This window comes from Schistocerca cancellata, chromosome 6 (genome assembly GCF_023864275.1).
Source record: "Schistocerca cancellata isolate TAMUIC-IGC-003103 chromosome 6, iqSchCanc2.1, whole genome shotgun sequence".
In the NCBI taxonomy this organism is placed as follows: domain Eukaryota; kingdom Metazoa; phylum Arthropoda; class Insecta; order Orthoptera; family Acrididae; genus Schistocerca; species Schistocerca cancellata.
This window is the reverse complement of record NC_064631.1, coordinates 217,122,187-217,149,342: the sequence shown is the minus strand read 5'-3', so window position 1 is coordinate 217,149,342 and position 27,156 is coordinate 217,122,187. Positions and strand designations below refer to the sequence as shown.

General features: G+C 37.9%; 1 protein-coding gene across 1 annotated transcript in view; it reads right to left on the bottom strand.

Moving 5' to 3' along the window:
* Window positions 1-27,156, bottom strand: part of LOC126088258 (mutS protein homolog 5-like) — a 230,114-nt gene that overhangs the window by 48,858 nt on the left and 154,100 nt on the right. Inside the window, exons 12-13 of the mRNA XM_049906387.1 lie at window positions 13,748-13,886; window positions 13,438-13,654 (exon numbers count right to left, since the gene is read on the bottom strand). Of these exons, the coding sequence (XP_049762344.1) occupies window positions 13,438-13,654; window positions 13,748-13,886 (356 nt within the window). The remainder of the gene's footprint in view (window positions 1-13,437; window positions 13,655-13,747; window positions 13,887-27,156) is intronic.

Sequence of the window (27,156 nt, the reverse complement as noted above, 5' to 3'; positions counted from 1 at the left end):
AATGGAAAGCTGTTTCAGTTTTATGTTTTTGTGAGCATTGGTTACAAAATGAGTATTTTCAATCCTTACAAATATTGCATTTTAACCTTGCAAACTGCTTTTGTAGAATGGGATCAAATCATGGGGGAACTTGTATGTATGTAAAAGATAATGTAGATTGTAAGAGTATAGCCTCTGTTTGCAAACTAGAGTGTGAAAGAGACTTTGAAATCTCAGCTGTTGAGTTAATGTCTGAAAAAATTATTATTTTATGTGTGTATAGATCTCCTGTTAGCAACACAAGTGTTTTTCCAAAAAACTGGACCTTACTTTAGGCAACCTCAAGACAACTGAGAAAACCGTGGTACTATGTGGAGATTTATTAATCAACATCATATAAGATCATAACGTTTTGTTTATCTCTGTTTTTTATTTTGAGTCACAACACTTGCACTTTTATGTGTTTTTAGAAGCTCCTTGCTCAAGTGACTTCTTGTGTAAAAAGTACCTCCAGATACAGAAATAAATCTAAGTATTTGAAAACCAAACTCTCCGCATTTTGTCAGCACCTGATCTTTATTGAGAATAAATAAGTTGTTTTTTTTCCTCTCAACAAAATACAATAGGTTATGTGCCCAGTTACGTGTGTAAAAACGTGTGCAAAAAGTGACAGATAAAGTTTTCTTTTAACTTATTTATTTATTTATTTATTTAGCAGCTTATGATGTACATCTATGGAGTAAGTCCAAGTACATATTTGCTTTGTCAGTTTTCCAATAAAATACATTACTTTTACTGATTCTAACTATAGTTTTGCTAAGATAGCTAATAAATTTTAGCCACAACATTTCTGAAAATTAACATCATAGTTACAAAATTTTAGATACTGTAAACTGGACGGATTTTATGAGGCATACTGCCAGAGAAGGGTGCAACTGTGAATCTTTCAGTGGAAGATAGATTTGAGTACTTCAACTGTATCATGAGAGATAGTGTCATTAAGACAAGCGTAATGTTAAAACAAAACTCAAAAAAGAATTTCACATTGATGTTAAGGAAGGGGCAGAGATTTGTGAACGATGCAAATTTGGGAAAGCACATTGTCTACAATTTGGAACTAGAGAAAAGTCAACAAGGCCTGCTGAGTTGATATCAGCTGATCTGTGTGGACCTTTTGATGAGCCATTTCAGAAAAAAATGTTATCTCATTTTGTTCAAAGACAATTACACCAAGTTTCGTTATGGTTATTTTGCTGCAGAAAAATTAGAGTTGAGCAAAATCCTCAAAGATTTTCTCTCACGTACACAGGCATAGGGGTACTCTGTTAAAGAGAAGCTGACTGACAATGGAAGGAGTTTGATAACAAAGAGGTTAGATCCATCTTAAGTTCAAATGGTATAACACAGTGATTGACTGCTACCTATACTCCTGAGCAAAACGGTATTTGTGAGTAGGATAACAGAACAGTTGTTGAGATGGCCAGGACACTTAAGGGGCTCCGGAAAGGCTCAAAATCATGAAAAGTTCAATTTTTACTTTTTTGCGTTTTCTGAATCTGCAGACTATTACCTTTTAATAGATATATAATTTATTCAATTCCGAAGACTACAACTATTTTTAAATTTTTTTTGAAATGTGTTCTACATGGGCGTGACCCACTGTGGTGCTGTTAAACTGCTGTCAAATGGTGTTATTATTAACGTCCGTGTTCATCAGGTACATTTTAGTGATGTGAGATAAAGTATGTGTTGTGGCTAACCTGTGATGGTTCAATATATATCGCTGGTGTGATTGTCGATTGTTTCATGTTTATTTACTCTGTCGTTATCTCGAAAATATTCGTAATTATTTCTGTTTCTTGAGTCTCTGTTTTGTTGAAGTATAATAATGAGTAAAAGTAAAGTTATTAGAAATCCTCTGAAGGCTTTTAAGAAAAGGAGAAATGTTGGAAAGCCAAAGGTATGTGTTATTACTGTAAACAACAAAGACGATAGGTTCTAACATGGTACGAGCGATGCTTGCTTTAGACAAGGAACGCCTTCGGGTTGCAGACAGGGCTGTAAAGAGTCTAGAAATACAAGCAAGAGTAAACAGGAGGAGGAACAAGAGGAAGCTGGAGGAGGAGTTTGCAGAGGATGAAGGTAATCCATCCTATGGACCTGGAATGCACTAAAAAATTAATCCAATCTTTGTCGCTTGATTCCCAAAACTTTTATTTTCTCATACTAATTACATGTTTTCTAAGGATCTTCCAAACATATTTGTTTCAAACTTTCAGTAAATGTTACACAGTACCTTCTGCATAATTTAACACAGCCTTTTTGCAAAAAACTGTATATTTTTGAATATATAAATAAAAAATTGCAAAAAAATGTTGTGAATTTTCATTACAATTGAAAAAAAAATCATCTTTAATAACTGAACTAAAATTTTGTAAAATCCCTGTGTTAAGTTGTAGCCCATATTCCAATAAATAATCTGTAAAAAGTTCAACTTCCTACCTCAAATACTTTGTGAGGAAAGATGTAATTTATAAGCGTTATTTTAACATTGCAAGTATAGGGCGTTTCGGAGCCCCTTAAGTATTCAAATCCAGATGTCACTTATTCAGAACAGGTATGGGCTGAACTGGTTAACACAGCCAATTTACATCTTGAATAGGACACGGAAGTCACTTGTAGAAGATGTCAGTCCTTACGAGATGTAGGAAAGGAAAAGCCTTGAACTAAGCCTCTTAGGATTATTGGCTCAACATGTTATGCACACATTCCAAGTTAAAAATGAAGGAAAATGGACAAGAAAGCTGTGGAAGGACATCTCATTGGTTATGATGGTGATGAACGCTTTAGGATTTGGATAAAAGAAAGTAATTCAATTGTGCTGTCCAGAGATGTGGAATTTGAAGAAAAACTGGGATGCTGTACTGAACAAGTTGCATTACCATTTCAAGATATTGAAAAGCCCATTGCAGGTCCAGATTATATTAAAAATCAATCAGAGAGTGAGGGAAATGCACACTCAGAAGATAGTTTGGAGCATGAAACTAGTTCAGACACAGAATCTGACGATGGCATTCTGGACACTTGCAAAGAGGAAATAGGAGTGAAGTTTAGAGATCGTTCAACATTAAAGAGACCAAAATACCTCAATGATTATGCAATGATAACAGAAGATTTCTTTGTCACAGCTGAGGTTCCTGAAACCTATGAGGATGCACTTAGGCATGAAGACAGCATCAAACGGAAAGAAGCAATGGACAGAGAAATGGAATCTCTAATCCAAAATAAAACCTGGGAGCTTGAAGACTTACCGAAGGGTGCAAAGGCAATATCATCTAAGTGGGTGTTTCGAATGAAAACAAATGAAGAGGGTCAGATCTAAAAATTTAAGGCTCGACTGGTTGCAAAGGGTTTCAGTCAACGAGAAGGTGTAGACTGCAGTCAAACTTTTAGTCCAGTTGCACAAATGACAACTATTTGGTCTATTCTGAATGTTGCTGCAACTAAAAGAATGTATCTTGGACGGTTTGATGTGTCAATGGCCTACCTGTACAGAAAACTCAAGGAAACCATTTATGTGGCACAACCAATAGATTATGAAGATGTACCAACAGAGTTTGCAGGTTGAAGAAAAGCCTGTATGGTTTAAAACAAGCATCAAGATGCTGGAACAAGCAATCTAGATAATTTTTGGTCAGTTTAGATTTCAGAGTAAGTCAAGCAGATCCATGCTTGTACATTCAAAATAAAATTGGCACAGAAGTTCTGGTAATTATGTATGTTGATGGTGGGTTGGTAGCTGCCACTGATTCAAATGATTTGAGCATTTTCTTTCAATAATTGCAAAAGGAGTTCAAGATCACAATGGCACCTACAAACTATTATTTAGGTCTGCAAATTGAACGTGGCAGGGATGGCTGTATCAAGATTCACCAGAAGGCTTATGCACAACAAATTTTACAGCGTTTCAACTTTTCAGGGCGTAAAGCAGTTTCTACCCCAATGTTGAAAGTTACAGATGTTTCACAGTCAGGGAAAGATGACATGGTAGAACAGGCTTTTCCATATAGAGAAACAGTTGGAGCATTAATGTATCTGATGCTTGGCACAAGACCAGATCTAGCCTTCAGTGTAAGTGTTCTGTCAAGATCTCTAGAGAATCCCACCAAAGAAGACATATTAAGAGCAAAAATGGTTTTTAGTTATGTATCAGGAATGACTGAATATGAAATCACATACAAATCAAAAGGAAAGAGCACAACTCTGGAATGCTACAGTGATGCAGATTTTGGAGGCTGCTCAAAGACAGGCAGATCACACTGGAGTAATCATGAACTACGCAGGAGGGGCGATATCATGGCTAAGTCAGAGACAAACCATGGTGGCAAAATCTACAACTGAAGCTGAACTAGTTGCCGCAAATGAAGCTGTCAATGAGATTATTTGGTTAACTCATCTTTTCGGAGAAACAACAAGACTATCTGAAATTCCAGTCCTCCAAATTGACAATTCAGCAGTAGTGAAGTTGGCAGAGAATCCAGAATATCATTGCCAAACCAAACATGTAGCCATCAAGCATTTCTTTATTCGTGAAAAACTTTATGAAGGAAGAATTAGAGTTCATCAAATCCCATCTGAAGAGCAGGTAGCGGATATAATGACCAAAGCTCTACTGAAGACATGTATGAAGATACTGTGTAATCAAATGGGACTGTTGTAAAACTCAGTTTTGTTTTGTTTTGTGGGTTTGCCTGTTTGTTGATTTCTATTTAACAAGGGAAGGTGTTAAAGTAAATTATTTTTATTAACGTATTTAAAAAGAAGTTTTGTGTTAAACAATTAATCAACATCATATATGAGCATAATGTGGATCAGTCATTACTTTGTGCGTTCTTCTTTTCTTTTTTTTAAAAAAAAAAAAAAAAAAAAAAGCACACACACTCTGTCTTCAGGCCACGAGTGGCCTACCAGGACCGTCGTGTCATCCTCAGTGGAGGATGCGGATAGGAGGGGCGTGGGGCCAGCACACCACTCTCCCGCTCGTTATGATGGTATTCTTGACCGAAGCCGCTACTAGTCGATCGAGTAGCTCCTCAATTGGCATCACGAGGCTGAGTGCACCCTGAAAAATGGCAACAGCGCATGGTGGCCTCGATGGTCACCCATCCAAGTGCCGACCATGCCTGACAGCACTTAACTGTGGTGATCTCACAGGAACCGGTGTACCCACTGCGGCAAAGCCGTTAGCGTTCTTTTCTTAGGGCCCAGTATTTCTTCACTCTTTTTGATCTTTTGCTCTCTTCTTCGGAGATGAAGGGTTTGGACTTTTGTGTAGATTTGTCTTGGAACCTTATGTTTTCATCCTTAGTAATTAATTTAGCTGTTGGATCAATAAGTGAGTTTTCTGAAACCTTTAATTCTACTAGGTCTTTCTCAGTTTCTTTAAACCAGTTGGGTTTCATTTTGTGGATACGGAAAAAGTCAAAGATTTTTTAGTTAATCTGTTGGAATTCATTCTGAGAAGATGATCATAAAAAATTTATCCTCTTTTTTCGAAAAGTATCTACAAGTTTTTCACTTTTCTTGTAGAGAGTTTCATTTTTTATGTATATAATCTTATTGTCTTGAAATTTTCGTCCCATGATTTTTCTTAAAATTTTTCTTTCCTTTAGCTCAAGTCTGTCCATTTGGCCTTTGAAATTCATGTTTAGTGTTTCTGCTGCATACAGTGCTTCTGGCTTAATTACTGTCTTTAATGTGTAATTTTGGACCCCCATGAAAGGGATTTTTTTGTTATATGTATTTTTTGTTAGTTGGAAGGCCAAATTCAAGTTTATTTTTTTCTGGATTCCATTGCTTTGCTTTCCCCAGCATTCCAACTAATCCATTCTCCGAGATATTTGAATTCTTTTACTGTTTCAAACTTGTGTTCTTGAACTTTGAGGTATTTACATGTTTGTCAATATCTTAGTTTTTTCAAAGCTGCTTGTTTCTTTAGTTCAAGGATTTGCTCCCGTGCTTCTTCCATTGTTTCTGCAGACAGGGCCATACCATCTGCAAAAGCAATGCAATTTACTTTAAGGTTCTTCTTTTTGTGACCCAGTCTTATACTACTATTAATATTTGTGTTCCATTCTCTGACTACTTTCTCAAGTGCACAATTGAACAGCAACGATGAGAGCCCATCCCCCTGTCGCACTCCTGTTTTTATTTCAAAGGGTTCCGATAATTTGCCCATAAATTTAACTTTCAAAAATGTATTTGTAAGGGTCGCTTTTATAATATTAGTTATTTTCTTATCCAAACCCATTTCTTCCAGGACTGATAACAGAGATTCTCTATCAATCGAATCATATGCTTTTTTGAAATCTCTGTTTTTTATTTTGAGTTACAACACTTGCACTTTTACTCTGATGTGTTTTTAGAAGCTCCTTGGTCAACTGACTTCTTGTGGAAGCAGTGCCTCCAGATTCAGAAATAAATCTAAGTATTTGAAAACCAAACTCACCACTTTTTGTCAGCACCTGATCTTTGTTGAGAATAAATAAGTTATTTTTTTCCTCAACAAAATACAATAGACTAACTGTTAGCTCTCCAACTAGTGTCACTCCCATTGATCAGGTATGTGTAAACATGGACAAGTGTGCATCAGAAAACTTTGATACTGGTTATATTGACCACCTTTCACAATTACTAACCATACCTGTAAATTGCATTTCATCCTGTGTACAAAATATTATCTATGAAAGGATTTATAGTCAGAGAAATATTCAGTACTTCCAGTATCTAATCAGTGAACAATCTTGGAGAGATAGTATATAATACCTCTATTACCAATGAAAGGATGGGAAATTTTTTAAACATTTTCAAGCGTAACTTTGACATAACTTTTCCACAAAGGAAAGTGATTTCCAGAAGCACAGATAGATTCAGAAACTGGATTACATAAGGCATCAGAGTATCTTGTAAAAGGAAGCAGGACCTTTTTCTAGTCAAAAACTGACAGCAGTCCAGAAAATCTTAATTATTAAAAAATAGAAAAAAGCTAGTTTTGAAACGTGTCATAAAAGAGGAAAAAATTAAGGAAAATCACAAATATATTATGAAGTCATCCAATAAAACTAAGTCCATGTGGAAAGCTGTGCAGGATCTTACGGGGAAGAAGACAACTCACAAAAATATTGCGATACCGCACGATGGCAATAATGTCACTGATCCTAGGGCAGTTGCAAACAGCTTCAATTCTTATTATGCAACTGTTGCTCGAAAATGAAGGAAAAATTTGGAAATGCGCCTAATACATGGAAAGAACTTCCATCTATAGAAATAAATAATATATCTATGTTCCTCAGTCCAACAGGCCCAACAGAGCTGCTAAATACCATTAACTCACTGAAGAGTAATTATTCAACTGGTATTGATGATATTCCAGATTATGTTATAAAAGTAACAGCAAGACAAATACTCTCTCCTTTATTAGACATATGAAATTCTTCCTTATCGTGTGGTGTCTTCCCACAGCAACTGAAAACGGCAAAAGTAATACCCCTATATAAAAAAAATTTGAGTAGCAATGTATGGGTAACTATAGACCCGTGTCTCTATTGTCAGGGTTTTCGAAAATTATTGAAAATGTGTTCCTTTCACAACTAACTACATTCTTTGACAAGAATAATATTATTTCTGGATGTAAACATGGCTTCAGACCACAGTGATCAACTGAAACAACCACTTTCAACCTGATAAACCATGTCTTAAATGCAGTGCACGACCACAGAAACATCTCAGCTTTATTCCTGGACCTAGCAAAAGCTTTTGATTCTGTGCTCCTATGGAAGCTTGAACCATATGGTGTAAGAGGTGTGCCAAATCAGTGGATTAAATCATATTTGGAATATCACTCCCAGGTACATGAAATTAAGTACGTGATAGTGTTGAGGATCAGTGGGCAAAGTTCAAAACCATCGTACAATATGCGTTAGATGAGTATGTGCCAAGCAAGATCGTAAGAGATGGAAAAGAGCCACCGTGGTTCAACAACCGAGTTAGAAAACTGCTGCGGAAGCAAAGGGAACTTCACAGCAAACATAAACATAGCCAAAGCCTTCCAGACAAACAAAAATTACGCGAAGCGAAATGTAGTGTGAAGAGAGCTATGCGAGAGGCGTTCAATGAATTCAAAAGTAAAGTTCTATGTACTGACTTGGCAGAAAATCCTAAGAAATTTTGGTCTATGTCAAAGCGGTAGGTGGATCAAAACAAAATGTCCAGACACTCTGTGACCAAAATGGTACTGAAACAGAGGATGACAGACTAAAGGCCGAAATACTAAATGTCTTTTTCCAAAGTTGTTTCACAGAGGAAGATTGCACTGTAGTTCCTTCTCTAGATTGTCGCACAGATGACAAAATGGTAGATATCGAAATAGACGACAGAGGGATAGAGAAACAATTAAAATCGCTCAAAAGAGGAAAGGCCTCTGGACCTGATGGGATACCAGTTCAATTTTACACAGAGTACGCGAAGGAACTTGCCCCCCTTCTTGCAGCGGTGTACCGTAGGTCTCTAGAAGAGCGTAGCTTTCCAAAGGATTGGAAAAGGGCACAGGTCATCCCCGTTTTCAAGAAGGGACGTCGAACAGATGTGCAGAACTATAGACCTATATCTCTAACGTCGATCAGTTGTAGAATTTTGGAACACATATTGTGTTCGAGTATAATGACTTTTCTGGAGACTAGAAATCTACTCTGTAGGAATCAGCATGGGTTTCGAAAAAGACGGTCATGTGAAACCCAGCTCGCGCTATTCGTCCACGAGACTCAGAGGGCCATAGACACGGGTTCACAGGTAGATGCCGTGTTTCTTGACTTCCGCAAGGCGTTCGATACAGTTCCCCACAGTCGTTTATTGAACAAAGTAAGAGCATATGGACTATCAGACCAATTGTGTGATTGGATTGAGGAGTTCCTAGATAACAGGACGCAGCATGTTATTCTCAATGGAGAGAAGTCTTCCGAAGTAAGAGTAATTTCAGGTGTGCCGCAGGGGAGTGTCATAGGACCGTTGCTATTCACAATATACATAAATGACCTTGTGGATGACATCGGAAGTTCACTGAGGCTTTTTGCAGATGATGCTGTGGTGTATCGAGAGGTTGTAACAATGGAAAATTGTACTGAAATGCAGGAGGATCTGCAGCGAATTGACGCATGGTGCAGGGAATGGCAACTGAATCTCAATGTAGACAAGTGTAATGTGCTGCGAATACACAGAAAGATAGATCCTTTATCATTTAGCTACAAAATAGCAGGTCAGCAACTGGAAGCAGTTAATACCATAAATTATCTGGGAGTACGCATTAGGAGTGATTTAAAATGGAATGATCATATAATGTTGATTGTCGGTAAAGCAGATGCCAGACTGAGATTCATTAGAAGAATCCTAAGGAAATGCAATCCAAAAACAAAGGAAGTAGATTACAGTACGCTTGTTCGCCCACTGCTTGAATACTGCTCAGCAGTGTGGGATCCGTACCAGATAGGGTTGATACAAGACATAGAGAAGATCCAACGGAGAGCAGCGTGCTTCGTTACAGGATCATTTAGTAATCGCGAAAGCGTTACGGAGATGATAGATAAACTCCAGTGGAAGACTCTGCAGGAGAGACGCTCAGTAGCTCGGTACGGGCTTTTGTCAAAGTTTCGAGAACATATCTTCACCGAAGAGTCAAGCAGTATATTGCTCCCTCCTACGTATATCTCGCGAAGAGACCATGAGGATAAAATCAGAGAGATTAGAGCCCACACAGAAGCATACCGACAATCCTTCTTTCCACGAACAATACGAGACTGGAATAGAAGGGAGAACCGATAGAGGTACTGAAGGTACCCTCCGCCACACACCGTCAGGTGGCTTGCGGAGTATGGATGTAGATGTAGATGTAGAAATGAACTCCAGGTACACCATGTGGACTAAGTCGTGATGTTCCACAGGGTTCTAATTTAGGTCCCCTTCTTTTTTTGGTATACATTAATGTTTTCCCATCACACATTAGGGATTCTGAACCTGTACTGTTTGCAGATAACGCTAGTCTATTGATTGAAGGAATTAAAGAAGAAAATCTCAGTGCATCTGCAAAAGATATTACGAAAGAAGTGTCTGAATGGTTTACCAGAAACAGGCTAATAGTTAGTTCCCAAAAAATGGTGCTCATGAATTTCCACATAGATCAGAATAAAAATGTGGCACAAGTATAATATGTGTAGATAACCAATTCATTAGTACTGTCAAAAATGAGCTATGTAGTAAGAATTTTTTGCAGCAATACTAGTGCAGAAACAGTTAGGGCAGTACACTTTGCTCATGTGCATTTAATACTGAAGTACGGTATCATTTTCTGGGGAAATGTACTAGGGTGTAAACGTGGACAAGGAAAAAAAATTCCCGATTTTTCCCGGATCTCCCGGTTAAAAAATACGCTTTCTCCCGGGTGAAAATACACTTTTTCTATGTTAAGTGACAGTACACTCTTATTCGGCACTGTAAAATTCATCAATCCTTTGAATGTTTATGGTTTTATATACCGGAGTAGAATTTCCCAGCACTTTAGAAAACGAAACTCAGGAAGAAAAACAAGTTTTGAAAGACCTTTGATGTGCAGCAACATGAACGCTGCATATTTTCGTATTACGAAGGTATAAATTCGAATTCCACCAAACACTGCATGTCACTTTCCGAAGCATTGAAATCGAGATTGCGATGCGCTTTTGTAAGCCAGTCACCACTCATGTCACGTGATGTAGTCAGCCCATAGCAAGATCACTGTTACGTAGCGCGTTTCTTACACTTTAAGATACATCACAAAAATTTGCCAGAAAATTTTTTAATAATGACGTAAATGTCTCATCTTCTGGGTTCGAAATTCAATGGTCGTCCTCAAAGAGTTGATTTTTAAATGAGAATCAAATGCTTTGTGATTTAAGAAATTCATCATACATTCTCGCACATTCCTGATCTTAAGTAAAAGGAAACCACCAATCGTAATATTTTCCCGTGACCTGTTATAAATACGTTCGTTTCAGCAGTTGCAAGAGAGTGCCAGATAACAAGCTTCACCGCGCTTGGGCAGCTACGATGATGTAGGAAGCCCATATGTTCGTACGTATAAGATATTAAAAGATCTTAAATTATGTCTTAAAAGGAACAAGACATCAGAGGATACTTCAAGAGCGTTGGAATTTCGTGAACCATACTAAAACGCATAGTTCAGCTTAAAATGCACATTCGTATGTAAATTTTCTTGGAGTGCTAGTACTGTATTATCTCGTGTTTGGTCCTTTATTATGGCATAATGCCATACATGCACTTGAAATGCAGCGAACAGTTGAAACTAGCCAATACTGTGAAATTAAACATTTCATTTCAAATAAATTGACTGCCTCAACAGAAAAGATTAATAAAATCCAAATCTCTTTAGCAAACTGGCAAAAATAGCTTCATTGTTCTGTAAGACGATTAATGTTTGACTATCAGAAAGGTGGAAATAAAATCTAAAACTAATAACATATTTTAGCCTCCTGTAATTACGCGAACGAATTTTAATTCATTTGATAGTTCCCGGCCACAAAAATCCGTTTTGTTACCATTTAACGTGAGAGCAATAAACAAAGAGGAAACAACAAAAATCACTAAACGTAAACACAGGTCACATGGAGATGACCCAACTCCCCACCACAACTCAGACTGCTCTGTGCATCAGCCCACAATTTGTTGTTACAAAGCATTGCATAGTCTTCCTAAAGCCTTTGACACACTTTGCTGTTTGCAGACGCTTGTATGAGCACTGGTTTGTTGTTGTAAACGACGCATTTCCTTTGCAACTTAAGTTTTATTTTCATCCCCCCCCCCCCCCCCCCCCTCTCGTTCATGTTTTGTTGCAGTATTATTCTGCAGTAGCGGGATACAGTAATATCCATTGTTAGAGTATTGGTTCTTACCGGTCAAAATCACAAAAATTTAAACAGGAAACTAAAACAATGAAAAATTCCCGGAATTCTAAACAATTCCCGGGTTTTTCCCGATTTTCTCCCGGATGAAAAAATTCTCGGGTTTTTCCCGGATCTCCCGGGTTCTATACACCCTGTGTAAACCAGGCCATAACAGTTTTCAGTAAACAAAAGGCAATTATAAAAATAATAAAACACGTGAGAAGCAAAAAACCATGAAAACCTTTCTTTATGCATTTACATAGTGAAAGTAGTCACACATATCAAAAAAAGTACACTGAGAAAAGAAAACATTTTACCTCAAAACAAAAGTGTCTATGATTACATTACCAGGTCAGATAGTGACATACATGTTAATCGTTGCAACACCACACTGTGCCAAAAATGTGTATATCATGCTGGCACAGAAATATACAACACATTACCAAGAAAAATAAAATCGTTTCCTGAACTATAGAGCTTTAAAAAGCCTGTGACAACCTACCTTCTGAAAAATTGCTACTATTCAATCTCACAGTATCTCATGCAATAAAAAATGGAATTTGTATCTTTAATTGTGGAAATATGTTAAAAATATACAGTAGTAATTATTAACTGTATAGATCCAAGTTGTTATAAAAATTGGATAATGTAAGTCTGATGTTTAAAAAACCAATAGATAAAAAGGTTTTCTGTTGAATATCCTGTGTACGATATATGTACTGAAAAAATGATTTATATGGACAAATAAATAAATGACATGCTTACAGTATAATTGGACAACAAATCACAATTGCAGTTGAAAAGTCAGTTATGAAAACTCAAGCACAACTTCATCATTTGTACCTCAAAACAAAATGACAATCCTTAACTTAAATTTCTGAACCCAGTTGCACGTAACACAACTGTGACAGAAATTTAAATTGGGAATTATCAAATCTAAGTTGTTGCTCCTCTCTCAACAAAAGGTTGAAACTACATGAAAAAGACAATCATAAAATAACCCATAGTAATTGGAATACCATAAAGTGAAATAAAAGCTTATTTTTGTAACCAGCCATATCTCTGTAACCAATAAAAACTGAGTACATGACATAACCTCTCTCTCTCTGTGTGTGTGTGTGTGTGCGCGCATGCATATATATATATATATATATATATATATATATATATATATATATATATATATATATATATATATATATATATATATATTTTTGGGGTGGTGGAGAATGACAGGAGAAGTTTGTACAGAAAAAGAGCAAAAACTCAAACCATAGTGTGATTTAATGACCTTTGTCTATGTACCACTCATTATTCCCCTTCAAATAAAGTGGCTGCCCCTTCTATTTTAATTTTCAATTATGAAACTGAACAGAAAGTGCGTCATATGGAGTTGAAGAAGTGGAATACAGAAATTATTCTAAATTACATTACTGATAACAACTGAAAATAAAATGAAATTGGTACTAACCTGTTTCAAGTACACACTCTTCCCAGATGCATTAGGACCTGTCAGTACTTTCATCAGGCCATTGCACTTACTTGAAAGTGTATCATTTGGAACAAAATCATTAACACACTTTTCTTGTAATGGATGGCGACCATCTTTTATTTTAATTATTCTTTCTTCAGTCAGAATGGGTCGCACATAACTGTTTTCTTGAGCAACAACAGCAAGAGAAATCATACTGCAAAAATTAAAGCAAGTGTCCTGACATATGTAAATAACTGTACCACTCAGCAATCTAACTTCAACTAGTTAAATTTTTTTCTTGTATTACCAATCAAGTTCAGCAGCCAACTGCACCACTTTACAGACCAGTTCCAAATATGGCTGGATATAATTTATAAGCTTGATCATTATACTCGTTTCATGCTCTGTTATCTGAACAACGACATCACCAAGAACAATGTCCAACTCTGAAATTTGTAGAAGTTTGTGACATTTTAAAGTTTGTAATAAAGACGGAATTTATTTGTCTGCATTCTTGTGAATGGTATACTCTTAGCAAAAAGTGTTCAATTGAACAGTTTACAAGATTAGTTTAAGGGCTTGTTGCAGCTGGTGTCTACAGAGATGGAGAACTATGTTAACTGGATAAGGTCCAGAATAATTTGTAGCATCATGTAAAGAACCGTCTTGGCACTTCCTAGGAGTGCTTTAGGCAAACTGTGAAAAATATAAATCAGGATACATGGATGGCAATTTGAAGTTTCACTCCACTGTCCAGACGTTTATACCATAGGACAGAACTGAGAAGAAGTATGGAAAGTGTGCCAGGAATCTCGTCTGTAAGCTAACATAATGAACAAGATTACTAACAGGAGAAACTCTACATTGCACCCCCCTCTTATTTAGTGGTATGATGGTCCAGTGGATAGCCTGTCAAAAACTGAACACAGACCAAGCATGATCAGGAGGAAGGTGTACTAAACTGGGAAAAAAGAAGCACAATCTGAATGGTAAATGGTCCAAGCTCAAGATGTGCAAGACTGAGCGATTTTGAATAGTCATGGTATCGTGGTTAAGTAGTGTTGAACTGCGAAGGGGGAGATCTGTGTTCAAATCTCCCTGGTGCCCCATGTTTTCTTCTTCTTCCTTTTTTTTTCTTCACAAAATTATGAACTGTCCATCCTGTCATTAACATGTCTGTTTGCTGTAATCAGATTTGGGTCTGTGCTGTGGTGCAACATCTGTTTGTAACAACAATGTGTAAGGTAGGGACCTCAAGACGTACATATCTTCTATTTGTTCTACACAAGTGCCATATGTTATGACTGTTGCATTCCATTCTGGAAGTTTTGACTCTTGAATTCCTCTGTTGTAACAGAGTTCACACCCATTTATTTGTTGGTTTTATTTCTGTGCGACGTCTATGTGACATTCACTTGCTCTCATTATTCATTCCATTCACTTCCGACACTAATATATTCTTACCACAACCCATATTCTATAACCAATAACAACACTGTGATTCCTGAAGTTCACTCAATGTTGCACATCTTCAGCCTGGCCTGTTCAATGTTTATATCTTGCTTCATTTTTCAGAGTTCAGTATACCTTTTCCCTGTTTTCATGCTTGACCTGTGTTCAGTTTTTGACAGGCTATCCACTAGGCCATTTTACCACTAAATCCAAGGGGGATGCAATGGGAAGTTTTCCTTGTAAGTGCAAAGCAGTTGGAACTGAGATTTGTCATTAAATTACCTACATGCTGGTGCTATATCAGTCTTTTATTCATTCAAAGTCCTGTAATTTTCAAACACTGAGTTTCATTTAGTGCGTGCCCATTATACCTTCTTATGGTACCAGTTACATAATGAAAAATAGTATAAAATGAAATGTACTCTGTTCTATAGCTTTGCCTCAACGAACTAATATTTAACTAAATAACTGAATAACATATTTTCACTGAATTTCTGGGAGATGAGATGAACAATTTAATTCCAAAATCTAATGAGGTTTACCTGCTGGAACTCAGAATAATTCTAAAGCAGGTAACAACTCTAATGAGGAGGTTGGAGAATAATGTTTGAAATTCAGCACATGGCAGCTAGGCAATTCTGGAAGGAAGAAAATATCTTCAATGACAGGAGCAGGCTATTCTCTCCAATCACAGAGAAAACATTAATCAAGAGTGTAGTAAAAAATAATTTGGAAAGAACACTATAAGGTAAGGAAGATCACACATACTGCAGTGGCCAACTGCAAAAGTGTTGATGTCCACAGGTTGGAATCCTACTTCCTGTCAATTGAATAGCATCCAATGGAATTCCTGTCAGAATGTATACACAATTTGCACCTAAGATTCTTAATGATAATACGCCACAGATCTCTCAAACAAAAAACTGTACCAAGTGGCTGGAAAAAAGCTAAGGTCACATCCACCTACAAGAAGGATAGCGTAAGTGACACACAAAACTACCATTTGATATCACTGACATCCATCTCTTGTAGAATATTAAAGCATATTCTAAGACAAGACATAAGAACGTATCTTAAAGAGAATGACATCCTACATGGCATTCAGCACAGATCCTGTAAACCCAAAACATTACCAATGTAATCACTTTTCATCCTGAAAAACCACCCTTTCAAAAAGCATTAGTATGATAGGATTGGCTTCCATACATGGACAGAGAAGTGCATGCTTGGGAATAGGAAAATGATCAACATATATGAAAATTATCACAGGTATGAAGACATGTTTTTATACAAATATTGCTCAAAGAGCAAACAGTATAATGCTAAATTTATAACCACCCCCCCCCCCCCCCCCCCCCCGACCTTACCAGCACAAAGATGGTGGAGCTATAGATTACATTATGGGGCATTGGAGCCAAAATGAATGTTTGGATGATCTCATGTGTAAAGAGGAAGTAATATATATATAATGGTTGTAAGGATGGACAAGGAAATCTTTGAGAAAACCTCGTAACTAGAGACCAGATTGTTGTTGTTGTTTTTGTGGTCTTCAGTCCTGAGACTGGTTTGATGAAGCTCTCCATGCTACTCTATCCTGTGCAAGCTTCTTCATCTCCCAGTACCTACTGCAACCTACATCCTTCTGAATCTGCTCGGTGTATTCATCTCTTGGTCTCCCTGTACGATTTTTCCCATCTACGCTGCCCTCCAATACTAAATTGGTGATCCCTTGGCGCTTCAGAACATGTCCTACCAACCGATCCCTTCTTCTAGTCAAGTTGTGCCACAAACTTCTCTTCTCCCCAATCCTATTCAACACCTCTTCATTAGTTGTGTTATCTACCCATCTAATCTTCAGCATTCTTCTGTAGCACCACATTTCGAAAGCTTATATTCTCTTCTTGTCTAAACTATTTATCATCCATGTTTCACTTCCGTACATGGCTACACTCCATACAAATACTTTCAGAAATGACTTCCTGACACATAGATCTATACTCGATGTTAACAAATTTCTCTTCTTCAGAAACGCTTTCCTTCCCATTGCCAGTCTACATTTTATATCCTCACTACTTTGACCATCATCAGTTATTTTGCTCCCCAAATAGCAAAACTCCTTTACTATTTTAAGTGTTTCATTTCCTAATCTAATTCCTTCAGCATCACCCAACTTAATTCGACTACATTCCATTATCCTTGTTTTGCTTTTGTTGATGTTCATCTTATATCCTCCTTTCAAGACACTATCCATTCCATTCAACTGCTCTTCCAAGTCCTTTGCTGTCTCTGACAGAATTACAATGTCATCGGCAAACCTCAAAGTTTTTATTTCTTCTCCATGGATTTTAATACCTACTCCAAATTTTTCTTTTGTTTCCTTCACTGCTTGCTCAATATACAGATTGAATAACATCGCGGAGAGGCTAAAACCCTGTCTCAATCCCTTCCCAACCACCGCTTCCCTTTAATGCCCCTCAACTCTTAAAACTGTCATTTGGTTTCTATACAAATTGTAAACAGCCTTTCGCTCCCTGTATTTTACCCCTGCCACCTTCAGAATTTGAAAGAGAGTATTCCAGTCAACATTGTCAAAAGCTTTCTCTAAGTCTACTTGCCTTTCCTTAATCTAGCTTCTAAGGTAAGTTGTAGGGTCAGTATTGCCTCCAGTGTTCCAATATTTCCACGGAATCCAAACTGATCTTCCCCTAGGTTGGCTTCTACTAGTTTTTCTATTCGTCTGTCAAGAATTCGCGTTAGTATTTTGCAGCCATGACTTATTAAACTGATAGTTCGGTAATTTTCACACCTGTCAACACCTGCTTTCTTTGGGATTGGAATTATTATATTCTTCTTGAAGTCTGAGGGTATTTTTCCTGTCTCATACAATCTTGCTCACCATATGGTATAGTTTTGTCAGGACTGGCTCTCCCAAGGCCGTCAGTAGTTCTAATGGAATGTTGTCTACTCCCGGGGCCTTGTTTCGACTCAGGCCTTTCAGTGCTCTGTCAAACTCTTCACACAGTGTCATATCTCCCATTTCATCTTCATCTACATCCTCTTCCATTTCCATAATATTGTCCTCAAGTACATCGCCCTTGTATAGACCCTCTATATATACTCCTTCCACCTTTCTGCTTTCCCTTCTTTGCTTAGAACTGGGTTTCCATCTGAGCTCTTAATATTCATACAAGTGGTTCTCTTTTCTCCAAAGATCTCTTTAATTTTCCTGTAGGCAGTATCTATCTTACCCCTAGTGAGATAAGCCTCTACATCCTTACATTTATCCTCTAGCCATCCCTGCTTAGCCATTTTGCACTTCCTGTTGATCTCATTTTTGAGGCGTTTGTATTCCTTTTTGCCTGCTTCATTTACTGCATTTTTATATTTTCTCCTTTCATCAATTAAATTCAATATTTCTTCTGTTACCCAAGGATTTCTACTAGCCCTCACGTTTTTACCTACTTGATCCTCTGCTGCCTTCACTATTTCATCCCTCAAAGCTACCCATTCTTCTTCTACTGTATTTCTTTCCCCCATTCCTGCCATTTGTTCCCTTATGCTCATCCTGAAACTCTGTACAACCTCTGGTTTAGTCAGTTTATCCAGGTCCCATCTCCTTAAATTCCCACCTTTTTGCAGTTTCTTCAGTTTTAATCTACAGTTCATAACCAATAGATTGTGGTCAGAGTCCACATCTGCCCCTGGAAATGTCTTACAATTTAAAACCTGGTTCCTAAATCTTTGTCTTACCATTATATAATCTATCTGAAATCTGTCAGTATCTCCAGGATTCTTCCATGTATACAACCTTCTTTTATCATTCTTGAACCAAGTGTTAGCTATAATTAAGTTGTGCTCTGTGCAAAATTCCACCAAGTGGCTTCCTCTTTATTTCTTAGCCCCAATCCATATTCACCTACTGTGTTTCCTTCTCTTGCTTTTCCTACTACCGAATTCCAGTCACCCATGACTATTAAATTTTTGTCTCCCTTCACTATCTGAATAATTTCTTTTATTTGGTCATACATTTCTTCAACTTCTTCGTCATCTGCAGAGCTAGTTGGCATATAAACTTGTACTACTGTAGTAGGCGTGGCCTTCGTGTCTATCTTGGCCACAATAATGTGTTCACTATGCTGTTTGCATTCCTATTTTTTAATTCATTATTAAACCTACTCCTGGATTACCCCTATTTGACTTTGTATTTATAACCCTGTATTCGCCTGACCAAAAGTCTTGTTCCTCCTGCAACCGAACTTCACTAATTCCCACTATATCTAACTTTAACCTATCCATTTCCCTTTTTAAATTTTCTAACCTACCTGCCCGATTAAGGGATCTGACATTCCACGCTCCGATCCGTAGAACGCCAGTTTTTTTTCTCCTGGTAACAACGTCCTCCTGAGTAGTCCCCGCCCAGAGATCTGAATGGGGGACTATTTTACCTCCGGAATATTTTACCCAAGAGGACGCCATCATCATTAACCATACAGTAAAGCTGCATGCCCTCAGGAAAAATTACGGCTGTAATTTCCCCTTGCTTTCAACCGGCACAGCGAGGCTGTTTTGGTTGGTGTTACAAGGCCAGATCAGTCAATCATCCAGACTGTTGCCCCTGCAACTACTGAAAAGGCTGCTGCCCCTCTTCAGAAACCATGCGTTTGTCTGGCCTCTCAACAGATACCCCTCCGTTGTGGTTGCACCTATGGTATGGCTATCTGTATTGCTGAGGCACGCAAGCCTCCCCATCAATGGCAAGGTCCATAGTTCATGGGTGGAGAGACCAGATTATATGCATCACAAAAACCTTTAAATATGCACGAAAAAAGCTTAAAAATGCATGAAAAGTGTAAAAATATGCAAGATCAAGAAATAAAAAAACATGGTAGCTCTGCGTGCATTATATGTCAAAGTTGAACCTATACATATCAAATATGAAGAGTGCCAGCCACACGAAAAATCGGTACATTTAGAATGCTGATATCATTTTCTGAACACTTTCTGGTAGAGGTTAGGAAGGAGGCCTTTCTGGGATTATTTTCTAAAAAATTGCAAAATGGGGATACTTACCATGTTTCAAGAACTGTTCCTTCATCGCTATTGTTATTGGTAACAAGGGGATCTGATGCGAGTGAGTAGCAGCAAAACAATCAATATGTACAGGACCAACTTCGACATATATTGCATGCAGAGGGGCACGCTCAAAAACTCTGTAATATTTAAAAAAACAAAAAAAAAAAAAACAAAAAAAACAACAAAAAACATACAATCATGAAATTTTTTGAACAGCATTAATTTTTAATCAATACTATTGGATCAAAGCATCAATTACAATTTATTTTACATTTTTCTACTACTGTAAACATAAACGACCAACTACTGTTCCAAATGTTTGGTAGTAAGATTGTGTCTTCGATCATTCAAAACATTTTTATACTCAGAAAAGGACCATTCTACATCAACTGAGGTAACTGGGCAGTACTTGAATTTAGGTGCTATGTTGGCATTTCTTGTTTCTGGTAAAAGTCCACACGTCCCATTAATAAAACTACCAATTGGGCACAAGGTTCAAAGCCTGGGTTATTGTTTAAAATGTGTTCAAACTTTTCTTTAAGCTTTTTTGGGAATACCTCTGGCAATGACTTCACTAGAATAATTTTATTCATTAACTGAACAGATTCACTCAATGCCTAACCTTGAGTTTTAAGCTTTTGAATACTTCCAAGTATATGGGAAAAATGTGTGCTAATCATAGAAAAAAAAAAAAAAAAAAAAAAAAAAAAAAAAAGTGTGCTAATCACAGCAATACTAGAATGATTAATAGCTTTCTTGCACTGGCAAACTGACAAAGCCTCTGCAATATCAAAGTCATTTACTATCCTTCTAATGGCCTCAAAATGTTCAGTGTAAAACAACACAGCTTCGATCCACATACCCCAATGGGTTACCACTGGTTCGGGAGGTAAAGGCACATTTGGTAGTTTTCCTTTGCATGTCTTGATGCGAGCAGGGGCCTTTAGAAACACTTCCTTTGTGGATGAAATCAGCTTATTTACATTCACAAATGTGGAACATACTTCTTCAGCAAGGCAATGTACTTCATGAGCAAAGCTCATCACATGAATCAAATTGGGATAAAATACTCAGAGGACTTTCCTTGCTTTGATCATACAGGGAGCAGCATCTAAAATAAACACAAACACCCTTTCATCTGCAGAAGATTCTGGAAATATTTTTCTAACACCCTCATTTATCAATCTGGCAATCGTAGAATGATTTACTTTTTCAATTTCTTTGCAGGCAGCTAAGTAGGAACAGGAAGGATCTTGTTTTAAAGCACCAACACAACTAAATTTGCAATGTAATGGCCACAAGTATCTGCAGTTTCGTGATGTTTAAAGCTTTCCCAGCGTACTGATTGTTCCATAAAAACACGGGAGAACTGCCGGATATCAGTAACTTCCTGCCACGATATTTCGGCGCAGAGTCTTCTGGCCATCTTCAGGTGAATGCCACTGTAGTAGTACTGGCGAGTACACGCTGAGATCCGCTATTTAAAGCGACCTGACACCGATACGCCAGGCTTTCGCAGTGGAGGGCGCGAGGCGCAGCGCACGGAGCCGTTATGAACTCGCACACTGAGCAGCGCATGCGCAATGTCACCTCAGAAGGCTTTAAATAGCGGAGCTCAGCGCGTACTCGCCAGTACTACTACAGTGGCATTCACCTGAAGATGGCCAGAAGACTCTGCGCCGAAATATCGTGGCAGGAAGTTACTGATATCCGGCAGTTCTCCCGTGTTTTTATGGAACAATCTGCAGTTTCATCAACTGAAATCCACATAATGCTGTCCTTGATTTCATTGTGTATTTCTTCCAGAACATTTACGTAGATTATCAGTATGTATTTTCTACGCAATGTTGATTCATCTGGTATATTTTTATTTAAACAATATTTGTGCAGGAAGCCTTTGAGGATAGGGTTTGTAAGTTTGTGAAGATGAATATTGCTTGCAATGAATGCTTCACATAGATCCATGTTAAACCGACTTTTTTGATGACCTTTGGACAAATCCGTGCTACTGTAACTTGCTGTTGTCAGAAGTTGTTGTCATGGTCCTTTCTTCTGCACTGCTGCAATTGTCTTGACATGCTGGTCTCTTTGAAACTTTTTTTTGCACTAAACGTTTTTCTTGCAAACTCGACAATATAAAACAATTCCATCATTTGTAAATGTTCCAGGATGGTTAGCTATTCATGAAACTTCATTTCTTTTTTTGGGCGGCATGGTGCACAACACATTACACACTACACGTTGTAAACATGTTCAACTGTGTACAGGTAAATAGAAAGCTAAACACTGGATGCAAGACTAAAAGCTTGCATAGTTTAATTTAATCGTTGCCAATGCATACGGTATGACAGCAGAGGAGATTAATTGGGGGCACGGGTGCAGGAGCATAGGCTCTGTCTGCCTGTTCCTGTTCTGTAATGATTTCGCTAGGCAGTGGCATCCGTACAATAACCAGTGAAAAGGAGCCATATATGCAACTGCATACGCAAAATGCAAATGCATATAATCCGGTCTCTACTCATAACATTGTTCTGGGCACCTGGTTCATCTGACATTAACTGATGTAAATCCCTAATAAAATTTGAAGAACTGGGATTTTTAAATTATCCCAGCTGGAACTACCTCAGTCTATTCCATGTCTGTCCATTAGTATGTACACCTCACCTGTTAACTTTCGCAGAATGTCCTTCCTTGTCATCATAGCTCTGTGGCAAACAGTACTCGAGTGTCACTGAGTCCTATGTGATCAGTGAGAACTCAGACTTATTGCATCTGGTTTTTATCACTGGTTGCTGCCCCACTCCACGTCATGGTTGTGATTATGCAACACAGTGGCGACGAGGTTATAAATGAGTCTGGAGGCTGAGAGGACCAGCTCTACTGCAAAAACATCATATACTCTCATCCCATGAAGTTTCATGAGGTTTTGTCCTCCTCTTCTGGGTCCTCACCACACCAACAGTAGTGCAAAATAAAGTTCTAATATTTAATGTTATCTGCCAGTAATTTCAAAACACTTGCCTGCAGCACACCTGATCCTACTCACTTCTATCAATGAATAAAGCTCCAATCAATGTAACTTTCTGTGTCAGTCATTCCTGGAAATCTTTAATTCGGTAACAAATTTCCAATGAGCTCTATACAACATACTTTCATTAATATATGTTAGTATTTATGATATAACTTGAACTATTAATGCATTATGGTGGAAAGATTTATAACTGTTTCTGTCGGCACGATTTTAATACTTCATAAAATTACAAATTGCAGATATAAATTAACAACCAATCTTCTTCTTCTTTAAGGTCTGCAACAAACAAGGAAAACACAGTTTCTATCTGTCACTTAACTGCAATGAAATACATTTCAATCAATGCCACATAATCCAACATTAAACATTATGTCTATCAAAGGGCCAAATGGCAGTGTAATACATGATATGCTTTCAAAAATGAACAGGATACACATGCTAATGCATGAGCAGCAAGCATGCATTCAAATTTCACTCCAGCATGCTATAGATGACAAATGGCAGAGTAACTGTGTTTTATGGTTACCTTATTACAATGGATCCATCACAGTACATTACTCTAGACACCACTTATTCAAAATTGTTTGACAGGGCTGCCACAAGTTTCCCCAAATGAAATTCCTGATTTCCAGACAAGTTTTAGCATTCTTCCCTGACAAATTCTGAGATCTCAAGAGTAAGCAAAGAGATAAGTTAACCAAAAAATGTAGGGGCTATGTAATTCTAAACATGCAAGCAAAAATCTTACATACTAACATCTACATCTGTTTTTATATGGAGAAAGTAAGCCAAGTGGTATATGTGCTTCATGAAGACCACTGATGTTATTATATTTTGATAAAACGAAACATATTTGGTGACAAAAATATGGATTTCATTGTAGTTGCAAGACAAATTCAAAATACCTTCACTGATTTCTTCTCCTTATGGTCCATGCTTTCTAATATATAAACTATTTCTGAAGTGCCAAAATGTATCACAATAAATAAAATGCCTATAAAACACCACACTGTACAATGTACATGCAGCGAGACAGTGACAATTCCTGAAACACATTACTCATGGCCTCTGGCCTGCCGAGGAGCACCTAAGTCCTGCATTCATGGATATACCACAAAAATCCACCACATTATGGCACACGCAAACAGACCTGGCCTGCTGGCAGATCGGTGAGACTAGATCCGACAGGCAGGGCCTGTACATTAGTGGGAAACGATGGGCTTCAGATCAGCAGGCCCGATCTGTTAGATACACTCACAGAAATGGCCTGATGTTTTGACCTGTCATCCAAGTCCACTTGTTTTGCCAGCTACTCACATGTCACAGACTCCTTGTTGATGAAATGAGACTGTGGTGTTCAATCCATTCAACAGATAACTTGCACAAATACTCAGAGAATCAATACCAATGAGGATAGGTAGCAACTCACCATAAAGATGATTGCTGAGCCACAGACAGGCATATAGAAAAGACAGTCGCACTCTCACAACAAAATTTTTGCCCACAGCTTTTGCGAGAAAATGAGAGCACACACACATTCACGCAATCACTCAGACACAGCTCATGCACAAGTGACATCCTTCTCCGACTGTTGCGTCAACAGTCTCTGAGAATCAGATCCAAACAAATGACTCATCACGACTCCCTGCCTCTCATTGGCAGCTGCTAGGTTAGCAGCATGAAGTGGTGGCAGCACTGACTGCATGCTGAGGGGAGTGGTAGAAAGGGAAGAATGAGGGAGTAGAGAGGCAGTACATGTACTCAGCTGCACCCAGTCAGCAAGGATGCATGACATCTCAGTAAACAAACGATTTCATCTACTGAGACAAAAACAAGATTTTTCCATTATTTTTCTCAAACTTTCCCCTATTTCCCTGACACGTTTGAAATTCCCTGATTTCCAGAACTTGTGGCAGCCCTGTTTGAAATTCTGCATTAATAAATGCACTGATGTTAATGTGGAAACAATATCTAGATGTATCTGTACGTAAATGGAATGATTCTTTTAAACCTGGATGGTACAAAATCGGTAAAGTACATAATTTTAATGTAACTCATCCTTGTTTTCAAATTGTCAAACATATATCATGTCTATTTTCAGTAATTATGATAATTCTGGACCCATTAAACTCTAAACATTGGTGAAGCAATAATAAAATCTTGAAAACCCACAAGAGACTTGTAGCTGTTTCTTACAATTTGGTGACAGAAAGTTCCAGATGACTTCTATCTTTTCTAAGCCACATTCAATGCCCTAATTCAAATTAAATGCCCCAAGAATTTAATTGGATTCTGAGAGATTCTGAATTAACTGTGAAAAAGTTCAGTGAAGATATTCAAGTGTTCCTCCCTGGTCTTGGTGAAAACTGGAATATAATCTACATAAAAGTTAATTTTATAAACAGTTCATCATCTAGTTCCTGATCCAAAGAGTGCTGCTGCTGAAACAGACAAAAAAGGACACTATTTTAAAGCAATAGCTCCTGCCATAAAGACAAAATGTACATACTCTCTCACTTGTATGGCCAATACCAATTACCTGTAATTAATAGTAAGCTCTAGAGTAGCCAGATATCTCACACCTTTTAAATGTGTAGCAATTCTTCCGGGCTTTGTGACTGATCCTGTTGAGGTAAAATTATATGATTAATCACTCTTACAACAACGACAAATGTCAAAAGTCAATCTTTCTTTGGAATTGCATGAAATGGGCTGGAATTACTGCTGCTAGATTATGTTTTGACATCTTACTGTAGCATATGTTGTATTGCAGCTTCTGTGGCAGATCTTCCAGAGGATGGTACAGAGTTCAATTTAGTGTGAAACGGGTCATATTCATGTACTTCAGAATCACACATGCAGCCATGCATTCTTTCTGGTTTCTTCAAAAAGGCTGTTTAATCACACCTCAACACTTTAGCGAGCTCGTGCTCCTGTGTTCATTCTGTTTTGTGATCTTTTACACAAATTAGTGTACAAATGTCATCATCACATTTCCCTTCAGATAAATGAGTCATATCTGTAGCCTCCAGCGTTTTCCTTGAATAGTTGACTGCCAGGCAGAACACTCAGTATCTTATATTTGTTTACCTACGAGTCCTTTGGATGACATCCTACATCCTTATCAGCATCTTTCAGAGTTAAACATCTCAAACCTCTGCTCTCACCTTGGTGAGCAAGTCCAATACTTCACATGAACTCATGCTAAATCTAAGTAGAAACTTTTGATATCACTGTTCCAATGTCTATTTCTCAGTGTCTCATAATAACTGTCAGTGTGCTGACGGGCTTTATATTGCGGTGATTACAAAACTGAAACTAACAACGAATTCAGCAGTATCAACCTGCTTATTAGTATGGAGTTGCATCCCCTCTGCCATGGATGAGATGAGCATCATAAAGCTGTTGTATCCTCACTTCAGGCAAGCTAACCCACAACTGTTTAACTGGTCCTTATTATCCTTTTTTTGATACTAACATTGGGATGGAGTTGACATCCAAGCTGGTCACAAACATGTTTTATCAGGGTCAGATCTGAGAATCTTGCTGACCACAGAAGTACCTCAGCATCATGTAGGACATGCACTATCGTGTTGGAAAGTGGCACCACAAAGCAGTCACATGGGAGGTAACATGAGGATGCAGAATGTCTGTCATGTACCACTCTGCCATCAAGAGTTCCCTCAATTACAACCATCTGTGACCAAAAGTAATACACAATGTTTCCTCAAACCATGATATCAGGAGTAATACTTCTGTGCTTCCAAAAAACAATGGCAGAATGGAATCTCTCCCAAGTTGCTGCCATACTCATCAAGGTTGGTCATCCCACATAGCGCAGAACTGTGATTTATCACTGAACTCAGTGTAACTCCATTCATTAGCAGTCCATGCTTCCTGACCATGGCACCAGTCCAAAAGAAGCTGTCCGTATGGTGGTGTTAACAACAGCCTGGGACAGTAATTCCCAAGTCCGGCTGCTGCTACATTGTGACACAGTGCTGGTACATGGTGACACAGAATGTTTCAAGAAATTCATTAATTGTTCTCGGATGGCAGGTGCAACTATGAAGGGGGTATAATGTGCTTGTAAAACAAAATGGCAATCCTCCCTCATGGTTGTCAGCTGTGGCCAACTGGAATCTTGAAAACTATTATGT